A 12,765-nucleotide genomic window follows, 5' to 3' on the forward strand; every position below is an offset into this window, starting at 1 on the left:
GAACCTGGAGCCTACTTGGGATTCTCCCTCTCTCCTCCACTATTTCCTCTCCTCGCCCATATCCCTTCCTCGAGGTCTTTCTTTCTCTCACAAATAAAGATAAAAAATAAAATAAATTTTAATATGTCATATAAAGATCCTGTTTCCTAATTGATTTTTTGCCTGGATACAGTATCCATTGATGTAAGTGGGGCGTTAAAGTCCCCTACTATTATTGTATTATTGTCAATTTCTCCCTTTATGTCTGTTAATATTTGCTTTATGTATTTAAGTGCTCCAATGTTGAGTGGGTAGATATTTACAGTTCTGTTCCCTTTAAGGATTGATCCCCTTATTATCATGTAACGACCTTCTTTGTCTCTTGTTACACTTTAATGTCTGTTGTGTGATGTAAGTATTGCTACCTAGGCTTTTTTTTGTTTCCATTTGCCTGGAATATCTTTTTCTTCACTTCACTTTCAGTCTTTATGTGTCTTTAGGTCTGAAGTGAGTCTCTTGTAGGCAGCATATAGATGGGGCTTGTTTTGTTATGGGAACATTCCATCACCCTGTATCTTGATGGGGCCATTTAGATCCTTTGCGTTTTTAAAGTAATTCTTGATAAGTATGTACTTATTGCCATTTTATTGTTTTCTGGTTGTTCTTGTAGTTCTTCTGTGTTCCTTTCTTCGGTTGCTCTCTTCCCTTGTGATTGATGACTTTCTTTAGTGTTATGCTTGGATTTCTTTCTCTTATGTGTACCTGCTATAGGTTTTTGGTTTATACTTACCATGAAGTTCATATATAACACTCTGAGTATATAACAGTCTATATTATCTTTTTTTTTTTTTTAATTTTTTTTTCAACGTTTATTTATTTTTTTTGGGACAGAGAGAGACAGAGCATGAACGGGGGAGGTGCAGAGAGAGAGGGAGACACAGAATCGGAAACAGGCTCCAGGCTCTGAGCCATCAGCCCAGAGCCCGACACGGGGCTCGAACTCACGGACCACGAGATCGTGACCTGGCTGAAGTCGGACGCTTAACCGACTGCGCCACCCAGGCGCCCCACAGTCTATATTATCTTGATAGTCAATTTTAAAGACATTGTAAATGAACTTTATTTTTACTCCCTCCCCTTCACATTTTTTGTATAAGTTTTTATAGTGTCCATCTTTTTATTTTTTTTTTAAATTTTTTTTTTTTCAACGTTTATTTATTTTTGGGACAGAGAGAGACAGAGCATGAACGGGGGAGGGGCAGAGAGAGAGGGAGACACAGAATCGGAAACAGGCTCCAGGCTCTGAGCCATCAGCCCAGAGCCCGACGCGGGGCTCGAACTCACGGACCGCGAGATCGTGACCTGGCTGAAGTCGGACGCTTAACCGACTGCGCCACCCAGGCGCCCCTAGTGTCCATCTTTTTAAAAAAATTTTTTAACGTTTATTTTTGAGAGAGGGAGAGACAGAGTGCAAGTGGGAGAAGAGCAGAGAGAGGGAGACACAGAATTGAAGCAGGCTCCAGGCTCTAACCTGTCAGCACAGAGCCCAACGCAGGGCTCGAACTCACAGAACTGAACCGTGAGATCATGACCTGAGCTGAAGTCGGACACTTAACTGACTGAGCCACCCAGGAGCCCCTCATAGTTTCCATCTTTTTATTTTGTGACTCCCCTTAACTAATTTTTTTTAGAAATAATTGAATTTACTACTTTTCTAACCTTCATACTAACTTCGTAAGTGATTGCTTAATTATCTTTATTGTTTGTTTGCTTTTATTCATGAAAGTTTTTCTTTTCCTAATTTTCTTTTAATTATGGCCCTTTCTTTTCCACTTAGAGGAGTCTGTTTAACATTTCTTTTAAGGCTGGTTTAGTGATGATGAACTCCTTTAACTTTCGTTTGGGAAACACTCTTACCTTGCTGGGTAGAATATTCTTGGGTGTATTTTTTTTTTTTCCTCCCTGTCAGCACTTTGAATATATCATGCACTCCCTTCTGGCTTGCAACGTTTCTGATGAGAAATTAACTGATAACTTTATGGGATTCCTTTGTAGCAACCAGTTGCTTCTCTCCTATTTGAAAAGTTCTGTATCTTTACTCTTTGTTATTTTAATTATGTGTCAGGGTATGGACCTCCTTGGGTTCATCTTGTTTGGAGCTCTCTGTGCTTCCTGGACCTGGATATCTGTTTCCTTCCCCAGGTTATGTATTTTCAGGTATTATTTCTCAAATAAGATTTCTGCACTTTTTCTCTTCTTCTGGGATCTTTTTGATGCGACTGTTTGCTCTCTTGATGTTGTCCAGGAATCCCTTAATCTATCCTCATTTTTTATTTTATTATTTTTTTTAACATTTATTTATTTTTCAGAGACAGAGGCAGAGCATGAGCAGGGGAGGGAGAGAGAGAGAGAGAGATACAGAATCTGAAGCAGGCTCCAGGCTCTGAGCTGTTTGTTAGCACAGAGCCTGACGCGGGGCTCGAACTCATGAACTGCAAGACCATGTCCTGAGCTGAAGTCGGGCACTCAACCGACTGAGCCACCCAGTCGCCCCCTCATTTTTTAAAAATCTTTTATCTTGGACACCTGTCTGGCTCAGTTGGTGGAGCATGCAACTCTTGATCTTAGGGTCATGAGTTCAGGCCCCATGTTGGGGGTAGAGTTTACCTAAAAGAAACTATTCGTTTTTTGCTGTTCATCTTGGCTGCTTTCCATTACCGTCAGGTTGCTGATTTGTTCCTTTGCATTTGCTAATCTGCTGTTGATTCTTCTACTGTATTTTACATTCAGTTGTTAATACAGTTCTGATTAGTTTTTGTGTACTTTCTCTTTGTTGAATTCTGAGTTCATCCATTCTTCTCCACAGTCCAGGGAGCATCTTTCTGACCAGTACTTCAAAATCTTTATCAGATAGATTAGTTATTTCTGTTTCATTTAGTTCTTTTCTGAGCTTTTGTCGTGGTCTTTTCATTTGGAGCATATTTCTCTCTCCTTTTGCTTGACTTTCTGTGTTTACTTCTCTGAATTTGGTGTAACAGCTATTTCTCCTAAACTTAAAGGAATCATCTTGTGTATGGTCATCTCCTGTGTAGATTGTGTACGCCTGGTGACCTTGGCTGGCTGGCTGGAGGTATGGCTTGTGTGGGCTGGGCATCATGGGGTACTTTGTCCTGCAGCTGCCATGGTGGGAGGTCCTGAACTGAAGCAGGCAGGGGCCAGGGTGGTCCCAGAGCTCTCCATGCAGAGGGTATCCTCCCAGGACAGCTGAAACTGAAGTGGACACTGGCCAGGGCTTCCCGTGTCACTCTACACAGAAGGCACCCCGATAAGTCATCTGGAGATGATGTGGCAGTGGGTTTGGAGGTCCTGAGGTATTCTTTACTAGGGGTGCCCTGGCAAGATGTCTGTAGCTAAAGTGGTAAGGGCTTGGAATGTTCTGGGGTGCTTTGCCCCTCCTGTTACTGTGGCAAATGGCGGGAGTACAGTGAGCGCTGATTAGGGGTGTTCTGGTGTGCACCATGCTGGGGTCGCTGAAGCAGTCTTCCAGCTAGGGTGGTCAAACCCTGTTCTCATCCACACTGTCAGGGCTGAGCAAAATAAACTGTGCCACTTCCCAGCCCCTCCAACCCAGAGAGAGTTCCAACAGTTCCCTCCACCATGTGGCAGAATTCTAGGCCTGGATCTTTTATTCTAGTTGCTCTTTTAAATTGCAGCTTTTTTCTTGTTTCCCAGGGTGTCTGGAAGTGGTGTGGGCTAGGAGCCCAGGGCTGGCTGAGGTACCCTGTCCCCTGTCTGCGCTATCAAGGTGGAGGGGGAATATAAACAGTCCTCACCAGCCCTTGTGGCTCGGAGAGGGTACAGCAGCTCTCTTGCTTTTGGCAGAATTCTAGGACTTGATCTTTTATATTCTAGCTCTTCTTTTAATCTGAGGTTTTTTTCTGTGCGTAGGGCAGGTGAATCAGCTCATAGTTACTCAGTACTATCCTTCCCCACTGTAGTTCGCAGTGTTGACATTGGGTGTTTCCCTTTCTTTTTTTCAACGTTTTTTTATTTTTTTTATTTATTTTGGGGACAGAGAGAGACAGAGTGTGAGCGGGGGAGGGGCAGAGAGAGAGGGAGACACAGAATCGGAAACAGGCTCCAGGCTCCGAGCCATCAGCCCAGAGCCTGACGCGGGGCTCGAACTCACGGACCACGAGATCGTGACCTGGCTGAAGTCGGACGCTTAACCGACTGCGCCACCCAGGCGCCCCTGGGTGTTTCCCTTTCTTACCCTGTCTCCACCTTTTGCCATTCTGTCTATATTTGTTATGCACAAGTTGTTCATTCAGCCTTCAGCATCTTCAGGAGGAATTGCTCTATAAAGAGGTAGATTTGGTGTGTCTCTGGAGGAGGTGAGTTCAGGGTCCTTCTACATTGTCCTCTTCCTACGTTGCCATCAAAATCAACAAGTTTCTGTTTCCTTTCAGCATTTTGAAGAGGTTATCCTGTGTTGCCTGGATTGAATAGTTTCTGGCAAGTCATTAGTAGTCATTTTTTTAGCACTTTTCCTCTTTAGAAAGTGACTTTTTCTCTGGGTGCTTTTCACATTTCCTTTTTTTTTTTGTTTTTTTCAGCAACTTATTTATAATATATTTTGGTGTGGTACATGTATATCATTATCCACTTAGGGCTTTTTATTGAGGATCTGTGTATCAGGGGTTTATGGTTGACAACTTGGAAAATTCTGGTCATTATTTCTTCACTTTTTTTCCTATTATTTTCTTTCAATGTTCCATTTATACATGGTTGATCCCATATTTTTCTGTTGAGACTGTTCATTATTTTATGCTTTATTTTACAGTCAAATGCTATGTTTTAAAGTCACCTATCTTTTTTTTTTTCTGCAGTGTTTAATATGCTGTTATTTCTGTCCAGTTAGAAATTTGTGTTTGAGGTATTGAATTTGCCATCGCTGCAAGTTCCATTTCATTCTTTTTTATATTTTTCATTTTTCTCATACTTTCAATTTCCATTAAATTCTTTTTGATCGTTATCTTTGTTCTAACATCTCTGTCCTTGTCCTGTTATCATTTCTGTCATTTCTGGATCTGTTTCTATTGACTCTTTCCTTGGTGTTACATTTTCTTAATGTCATCTCTAGTAATTTTTGATAGACTGTGGAACACTGTCAGTGGTTACATTGTTGACCATATGTGTTTTGTTATCTTCCTTTAAAGAGTGGGTGGTAGGATTGCCTGGGTGGCTCAGTTGGTTAAACTTCCAAATTCATCTCAGGTCATGATCTCATGGTTCATGAGTTTGAACCCTGCATTGGGCTCTGCACTGACAGCTCAGAGCCTGAAGCCTGCTTCAGATTCTGTGTCTCCTGTCTCTCTGCCCCTCCCCTGCTCATATCCTGTCTCTGTCTCTCAAAAATAAATATTTAAAAAAAATTTTTTTTTAATAAAATAAAGAGTGGCTGGTATTTAAGTTAGTTGTGGGTTCCCTTGATCCCTTTGGAGCATTCTAGGTTTCTTTCATTTTTTTTCTTTAGCTTTACTTGGGTGCATCTAAAGTAGCTTTTACTCAAGAGATAGTTCAGCCCTTCTACAAAGCTGTGATCCTTTGTGGCTCTTCACTGAATGCCCTAAATGATTACTATGTGTCTCCATGATTATGAACCTTAGAAATTGTTCATGTGAAAATTCCCATTTCTTTTTTTTTTTTTTTTTTTTTTTTTTTTTTTTTTACTGTTTTAATGTTGATTGATTTTTGAGAGAGAGAGAGTGCGAGCGAGCAGGGCAGGGGCAGAGAGAGAAGGAGGCACAGAATCCAAAGCAGGCTCCAGGCTCTGAGCTGCCAGCATAGAGCCCACTGTGGGCTTGAACCCACGAAGTGTGAGATCATGATCTGAGCTGAAGTCAGATGCTCAACCGACTGAGCCACCTAGGCACCCCTCCCATTTCTTTTTTTTAGTCTTGGGGCATTTTTCCCTATGCATGTGGCCAGTACTAAGCAAAAATTCTAAGGGATCCATGTGCAGATTTCCAGAGATTTTCCTTTATAGCTTCTTTCTCATCAGAATTCTGCCCTTTAACTTTCACTTACCCCAAACTCCCTAAATTCTGATGTTGATCTATGTTTTCCCTCTGTACCTGAATTTAGGGTGTGCCTCCAGTTGGAAAGCTGGGTCATTGATGGGGAATTACATTTCTCTCAAAGGTTACATACAACCTGTGCATTGTCTGTTCAGTATTTGAGACCATTCTTTTTATTTTGTACAGTTTTCTAATTTGTGATTGGTGCTGAAAATTATCTTATGAATTGCTATCTGATACTTTAATATTCCTCACCCATATTTTTTTTTTTAATTTTTCAATGTTTATTTTTGTGAGAGAGAAATAGACTGCAAGTGGGGGAGGGGCAGAGAGAGAGGGAGACACAGTATCTAAAGTAGGTTCCAGGCTCTGAGCTGTCAGCACAGAACCTGATGTGGGGCTCAAACTCATGGACTGAGAGAGATCATGACCTGAGCCGAAGTTGGATGCTTAACCGACTGAGCCACCCAGGCACTCCATATTTATTTTTCTATAAGGAATATTAGAGTCAGCTTGTTTCACTTTAAAAACTCCTTTTTGTGTTTAAGGTTATCATGTGAAATGCATGGATTAATGTAGGGAGAACTAATATCTTTGGAATATTGAAGCTTGATAGTACAGTAGTATATACCTTTTTAATTTGTAGTTTTAACCTATGAAATTAGTATCTATTCCTATTTTATTGACTTTTTACCAAAAGTAGATATTTAATGTTTTCTCCTGCCTTTTCCTTTTGTATGCAAGTGGTCATAATTTTTTTTCCATCTATTAGTTTGATTATGTGTATACATTTTTCTGATATAGAACCCATTTATAAATTCCTGGTGTGAAACATGCTCAGTCATCTATTTTAGTTTGGATTTTGTATAGATTCGTGGGTTACTTTTGTTTTAAAATTCTAATTCCTAGCCTTTCATTTAGAAACCATAAATATAACAGACTTTGAAAATTCTTGAAAAGGGAAGAATTCTCAGAATACATGCTGTATATGCATCATTGTTATAAATAGGGAGAAAACTTTTAGAACTATGACACTTGCTTATTTAAAAATTTTGGGGGAGGGGCGCCTGGGTGGCTCAGTCGGTTAAGCGGGTGACTTCGGCTCAGGTCATGATCTTGCGGTCCGTGAGTTCGAGCCCCGCGTCGGGCTCTGTGCTGACAGCTCAGAGCCTGGAGCCTGTTTCAGATTCTGTGTCTCCCTCTCTCTGACCCGCCCCTGTTCATGCTCTGTCTCTCCCTGTCTCAAAAATAAATAAAACGTTAAAAAAAAATTAAAAAAAAAAATAAAATAAAAATTTTGGGGGTGACTAGGTGGCTCAGTCGGTTAAGCATCCGACTTCAGCTCAGGTCATGATCTCGTGGTTCATGAGTTCAAGCCCCATGTCTGGTTCTGTGCTGACAGCTCAGAGCCTGGAGTCTGCTTCGGATTCTGTGACTCCCTCTCTCTCTGCCCCTCCCCGGCTCATGCTCTGTCTCTCTCAAAAAATAAATAAAAGTTAAAAATTAAAAAAAATTTTTTTTGAGTATATTTATTTATCTTGAGAGAGAGCGTAAGCAGGAGAGGGGCAGAGAACGAATCCCAAGCAGTCTCTGCACTGTCAGCACAGAGCCTGACGGGGCGGTAAGCTCAAACTCGCAAACTGTGAGATTGTGACGTGAGCTGAAATCAAGAGTTGGATACTCCAGGTGCCTGGGTGGCACAGTTGGTTAAGCGTTCGATTTCGGCTCAGGTCATGATCTCGCAGTTTGTGAGTTCGAGTCTCATGTTGGGCTCTCTGCTGACAGCTCAGAACCTGGAGCCTGCTTCGGATTCTGTGTCTCCCTCTCTCTCTGCCCCTCCCCTGCTTGCTCTCTGTCTCTTTCTCTCTCTCTCTCTGAAAAATAAACATTAAAAAAAAAAAAAAAGCGTTGGATGCTCAACCAACTGAGCCACCCAGGTGCCCTGATACTTATTTAAGTGCTGGGGTTAGAAGGCATTGACCCCTGCATTGTCAAAAAATCATGTATAACTTTTGACTTACCTCAAATTTAACTACTGTATTTCATATATATATGTATGTGTGTGTGAAAAAAAATATAGTTTCCCCGTCTTCCCCATGAATGTATTTTATATTGTGATTGAAACATAAGAAGTTGCCAAATGATTACAAACAAAGGGAATGTAGAGGAAGCATACGGGTAGGCTGGACTCTCCCCTGCTTTTGGCACTCCTCATTCCACTCCCTGTGTGCATGGTTAGTTCACTGAGGCCTGAGCTGAGAGGCAGTAAAGGAACCGGCTCTGGAGAGAGATTCTTGCTGAAGTGGCAGGGCCAGTTACTGGTTGTAGTTGGGCAAGGATCACAGAACGAAAGATACCACACCACTGGAGGGTCTGGGGAAACCCCAGAACAACAAGGAGGGAGCCTGCAGTGAAGAGCAGACAGCAGGCAGGGGTGCCGTCCACCATGGTGGATGTTCTCTGAGGTGGTGAGCTAAAATCCCCAGGGAACTAGCAGCTTATTGCTTGCCAGCATTTCCTGTAAGCAGAAACTAGGGAGTCAAGTGGATAAGGAGTAGGTGTTACTTCAGGATCCAGCTTTGCTAACTGGGCGGGGATGAGGAGACAGATGGTACTGCATTCTACTGGTGTGCTGTATTTATTGACCAAAGTCCGTATAAGTAGCCCCTACAGTTCAAACCCATGTTGTACAAGGATTGGCTGCATTAGTGTTTGTTTTTGTTTCAAAATAATTGTTAAGAGATCATGTTGCACTGTTCATCTTGCTTCTATCACAGGAATATTTTTGGCAAGGAGAAATAGGATTTTTGTTGTTGTTAAATCTCTTCAGGAAAATGTTCTTGTGTTATAAAATAACTTGTTGAACCTGTTCTTCTATGTTCTAGATACATGAGAAAGAAGTTTTAACCATCCATCTTCATATGGAACTGCCTCCGTTCTCACTAACTCAGTTACATGAGGTGTTTTCCCTCTTCACAGGTTCAGTTTAACTTGCAGTTTACAAAACCAAATACGTCACTAGGAGATGTTCAAACAGGAACAACTATTAGTATGCCTTGCTCAACTGATAAGGAAAAGTAAGTACTTGTCATAAAATTTAATGTTTGCACTTTTGAAAGTCATCCTAAATAATTTTTATCAGTGTTTGAAAGCTTTGATGCCCACTTATTTATCTGTGACATTTTAAGTTACTGATCAGTGGGATTGAAGCTAGAGTCACTTTTCTTTGTAAGAAATAGATTTCCCTGGGCGCCTTGGTGGCTCAGTTGGTTAAGCATCTGACTCTTGATTTTGACTCAGGTCATGGTCTCACCGTTCATGGGATCAGGCCCTGTGTTTGGCTCTATGCTGACAGCATGGAGCCTGCTTGGGATATATTCTCTCTCTCTCTCTCTCTCTCTCTCAAAATAAACATTAAAAAAAGATTTTCCATAATTTTTTTTAAACTGTAAGATACAGTTAAACATACAGTAAAATTTTATTTTTTAAGAGACTTTCCTACATAACTGAAGATCTCCCTTTCATATGCTTTTGGGCAAGTAGATTAGAAATCTTTTTAATTCCTCTTACTTGGTGGTTTTTGTTTTTGTTTTCCTGTATGGCTGTGTTTGCCTCTGGAAAGCTCTCCATTTTTCTGAATTAATGCTGCTAGTGTAAAGTGCTCTGAGACGCCAGCTCTTTCAAACTGCTAGAATTCTTTGCTGAGAATAACAAGGCTTGTGAGATTGTCCCATACCTAACAAAATAAGCTTTAATTTGTGACTTCTGTTTTGCCTACTCAGAAATTCCTTCCTATTTTTTAGACCTTACACAGGTTTTACATAGTGAAGTTTGTAACGCATGAAAACTTGCTTCTGGGTATTCTTCATGTTTGTAATATTTTTTTCTTATTAACTCTTCTTAGTTAAAATTTAATCACTTTAAGGCCTGTCATGAGCTGGCTCTTATTCATTGGCTTCTCTAAAATTGGCACCAATGCAAGTATTATGGTAGTTGGTGAGCCTCTTTTTAAAAAAAAGTCAGAATTCTTTGAAGTCCTGAAATTTTTATATAATTTCACACTTGTTCAGGAGGTGGAGCACCTGCAAATCGTGTTAATGGTAGAACTTCGTGTTGATACAGTTAACTCTCATACACCCAACAGCAGTTTTACTTGCAGAAAATATGATGATCATATTTGTGGTACAAAATCAAACATAATCGTGTGTCCATAAAATTAGGACTGGTCAGCTATTTTGACTGTTTTCTCTTTTAGTTTTTTTTTCCTTTATTCATCGTCAGCTAGGAAAAAGTGGCAGTGGATATCAAAGGTTAAAAGTTAAAATTGAAGGAAATACCTGTTCACCCACTTAATTCTTCTCTGAAAATTGGAAAAAGACCATTTAATTTTAAGAATGTAATGTCATTGTTTTACAAGTGCCTTTAAATTCTTGTTATAAGGAACTACTAGAGAAACTTAACACTGGATGGATTTAGAAAGTAGGACTATGGTAGTAGAAAAGGGTAATATATGACTATATAAATGCCCCTCCCTGTTTTTTCGCAGTTGATACTTGTATTTATCTGACTAGAGTTCATTATTGTGTATTAATTTTAATAGTGCTTATTAGTGACAACTGAAGTATTAACAAAATTTTGAAGAGCTTTTGGCAAAGAAAAAATCTTACTCATTAAATACAAGATGAAATAGAAGTTATTAAATAATAAGGGTATTCTTGAAGCATGAACATGTGTTTTCATCATGTATCATCACTTAAGTGCTGCTGTTTTACAATTTCATAGTAGTAGACTTTCATTTAGCCTACATTCTTAAAAAGAATTTTTTTGTAATGTTTATTTTTGAGAGAGAGTGAGTGGGGAAGGGACAAAGAGAGAGGGAGACACAGAATCTGAAGCAGGCTCCAGGCTCCTAGCTGTCAGCACAGAGCCTGACGTAGGGCTCGAACCCACGAACCACGAGATCATGACTTGAGCTGAAGTCAGATGCTCAATCGACTGAGCCACCCATGCCCTGCTAGCCTACATTCTTTATCTTAGCTCTTTGACTTATTAGTGCTACTTAGTTTACTGGGAAGAAGGGTATTTTGGCTTGTGGATAAATTGTTTGCTTAAGAAAGCACTGAAGAGGGGTGCCTGGGTGGCTCAGTCAGTCAAACTCAGTCGTTTGACTCAGGTCATGATCTCACAGTTCGTGAGTTTGAGCCCCGCTTCGGGCTCTGTGCTAATAGCTCAGAGCCTAGATCCTGCTTAGAGTTCTGCAGCTCCTTCTCTCTTTGCCCTTCCCTGCTCACGTTCTGTCTCTATCTCAAAAATAAACAAACATTAAAAAGAAATTTAAAAAAACACTGAAGAACAAAGCTATAAATATAACTTAAATTATTTTACATATAGTATATGTATATATATATAGATTAGACAAACCTTCAGAATTAACTATTAAGGTGAAAACAAGACTTTGTAAAAATAAATACTATTTTCCTTTCAAGTGGTGCAAATTTAGGGCTGGAATCCAAATATCTGAAGAAAAGGGAAGATAGCATTCCTTTACGTGGACTCAGCCAAAATCTGTTCAGTAATCCAGGTGAGAAGACATTGTTGAAATGGCTTGTACATTGTGGATTCACTGTATTATATAAAGACTTGGTGAATACAAATAATGTTTTTCTGTCCTCATTTGCAGACCATCAGAAAGATGGCACTTTCGGAGCAGTACAGACATCTTCAAAGCCCCCTGTGCTCCCTTCTGCACCGTCAGCCTATTTCCCTGGGCAGTTAGCGAACAGTTGATGCTAGTGTGACCTTTTACTTTCTATTGAAATTTTAGAAATTCACAGGGTTTAAAAATATATGAACAGCATAGATCAAATCCTAAGCCAAGCAAGTTTCCAAGGTTACTTGAGCTTAACGTATTAGATCGTTTGGATCCTTTTTAAAGGACCGCTGTCTTTTATGGCAAGCTAGAGGAGCCCATGGGGGATTCTGAGTGAGGATTCTGAGTAAATGACACTTTTTAGTGTGCGAACACGGTGTTTTATAGAATAGTATGAATTTTATTAAACGAATCCTTAGAAATTCTCAGAAGTTCCAAGGAAAGAGTTGGTCCTTTTAAGGGACATTCTAGTTCTATTGAGTATCTGGGTAAATGAAAACCTGCTCAGACAGAATATGAAACCAAAGAATGTTAATAATTCATTTTATTTTCATTGGTAAAATAAAAGTTTTGACACCTGAGAATTATGAGGGAAAATGATTATCTCCAAAGATAACCTACCTATATTATTGATGTTTATAGTAAAGGGAAAAGTCCTAAAATTACCTTAAATGAATGAAAATAAATCCTTCATAGCAAATATTTTTCTTGCAACCTCTTTAAATTAGCTATTAAACAAGTCTACTTATTTTGATAAATTATAAAAATAATTTGGACAGCATATTTACATAACCAGATTAGGCAGAAAGTGCTTTTAATCATTTGAACTGCAAAGTTTATAGGATTTTAATGTTTTCTGGAAGTCTTGACACATCTATTTTTTTCTCTTTTTTGAATTTCATGAGTTTGTTTTGCAGTTACATCTGTATTAGAATATTTTAAAAATTAGTACTATAAAAAATACTGGAAGAGCATCATGAATATTCATTGTATTTGTTTTTTTATATCAATGGGTTCATTTTAACGTTTGCTTAATAAAGTAGGCAAATTGAATAA

At 39.5% G+C, this 12,765-nt stretch overlaps 1 protein-coding gene across 2 annotated transcripts in view; it reads left to right on the forward strand.

Annotated features, from left to right (window-relative positions):
* SASS6 (SAS-6 centriolar assembly protein) overlaps positions 1–12,686 on the forward strand; it is a 59,030-nt gene extending 46,344 nt beyond the window's left edge. For both annotated transcript variants that reach the window (XM_047082944.1, XM_047082945.1), the window contains 3 exons: positions 9,039–9,136; positions 11,546–11,640; positions 11,740–12,686. In XM_047082944.1, the coding sequence (XP_046938900.1) occupies positions 9,039–9,136; positions 11,546–11,640; positions 11,740–11,846 (300 nt within the window). In that variant the 3' untranslated portion in view covers positions 11,847–12,686. The remainder of the gene's footprint in view (positions 1–9,038; positions 9,137–11,545; positions 11,641–11,739) is intronic.
* The last annotated feature ends 79 nt before the right edge of the window (positions 12,687–12,765 follow it).

The sequence above is a fragment of the Lynx rufus genome, unplaced genomic scaffold (assembly GCF_022079265.1).
Source record: "Lynx rufus isolate CCGP_SWC_20201006 ecotype Redwood Valley unplaced genomic scaffold, mLynRuf1.p SCAF_2, whole genome shotgun sequence".
In the NCBI taxonomy this organism is placed as follows: Eukaryota; Metazoa; Chordata; class Mammalia; order Carnivora; family Felidae; genus Lynx; species Lynx rufus.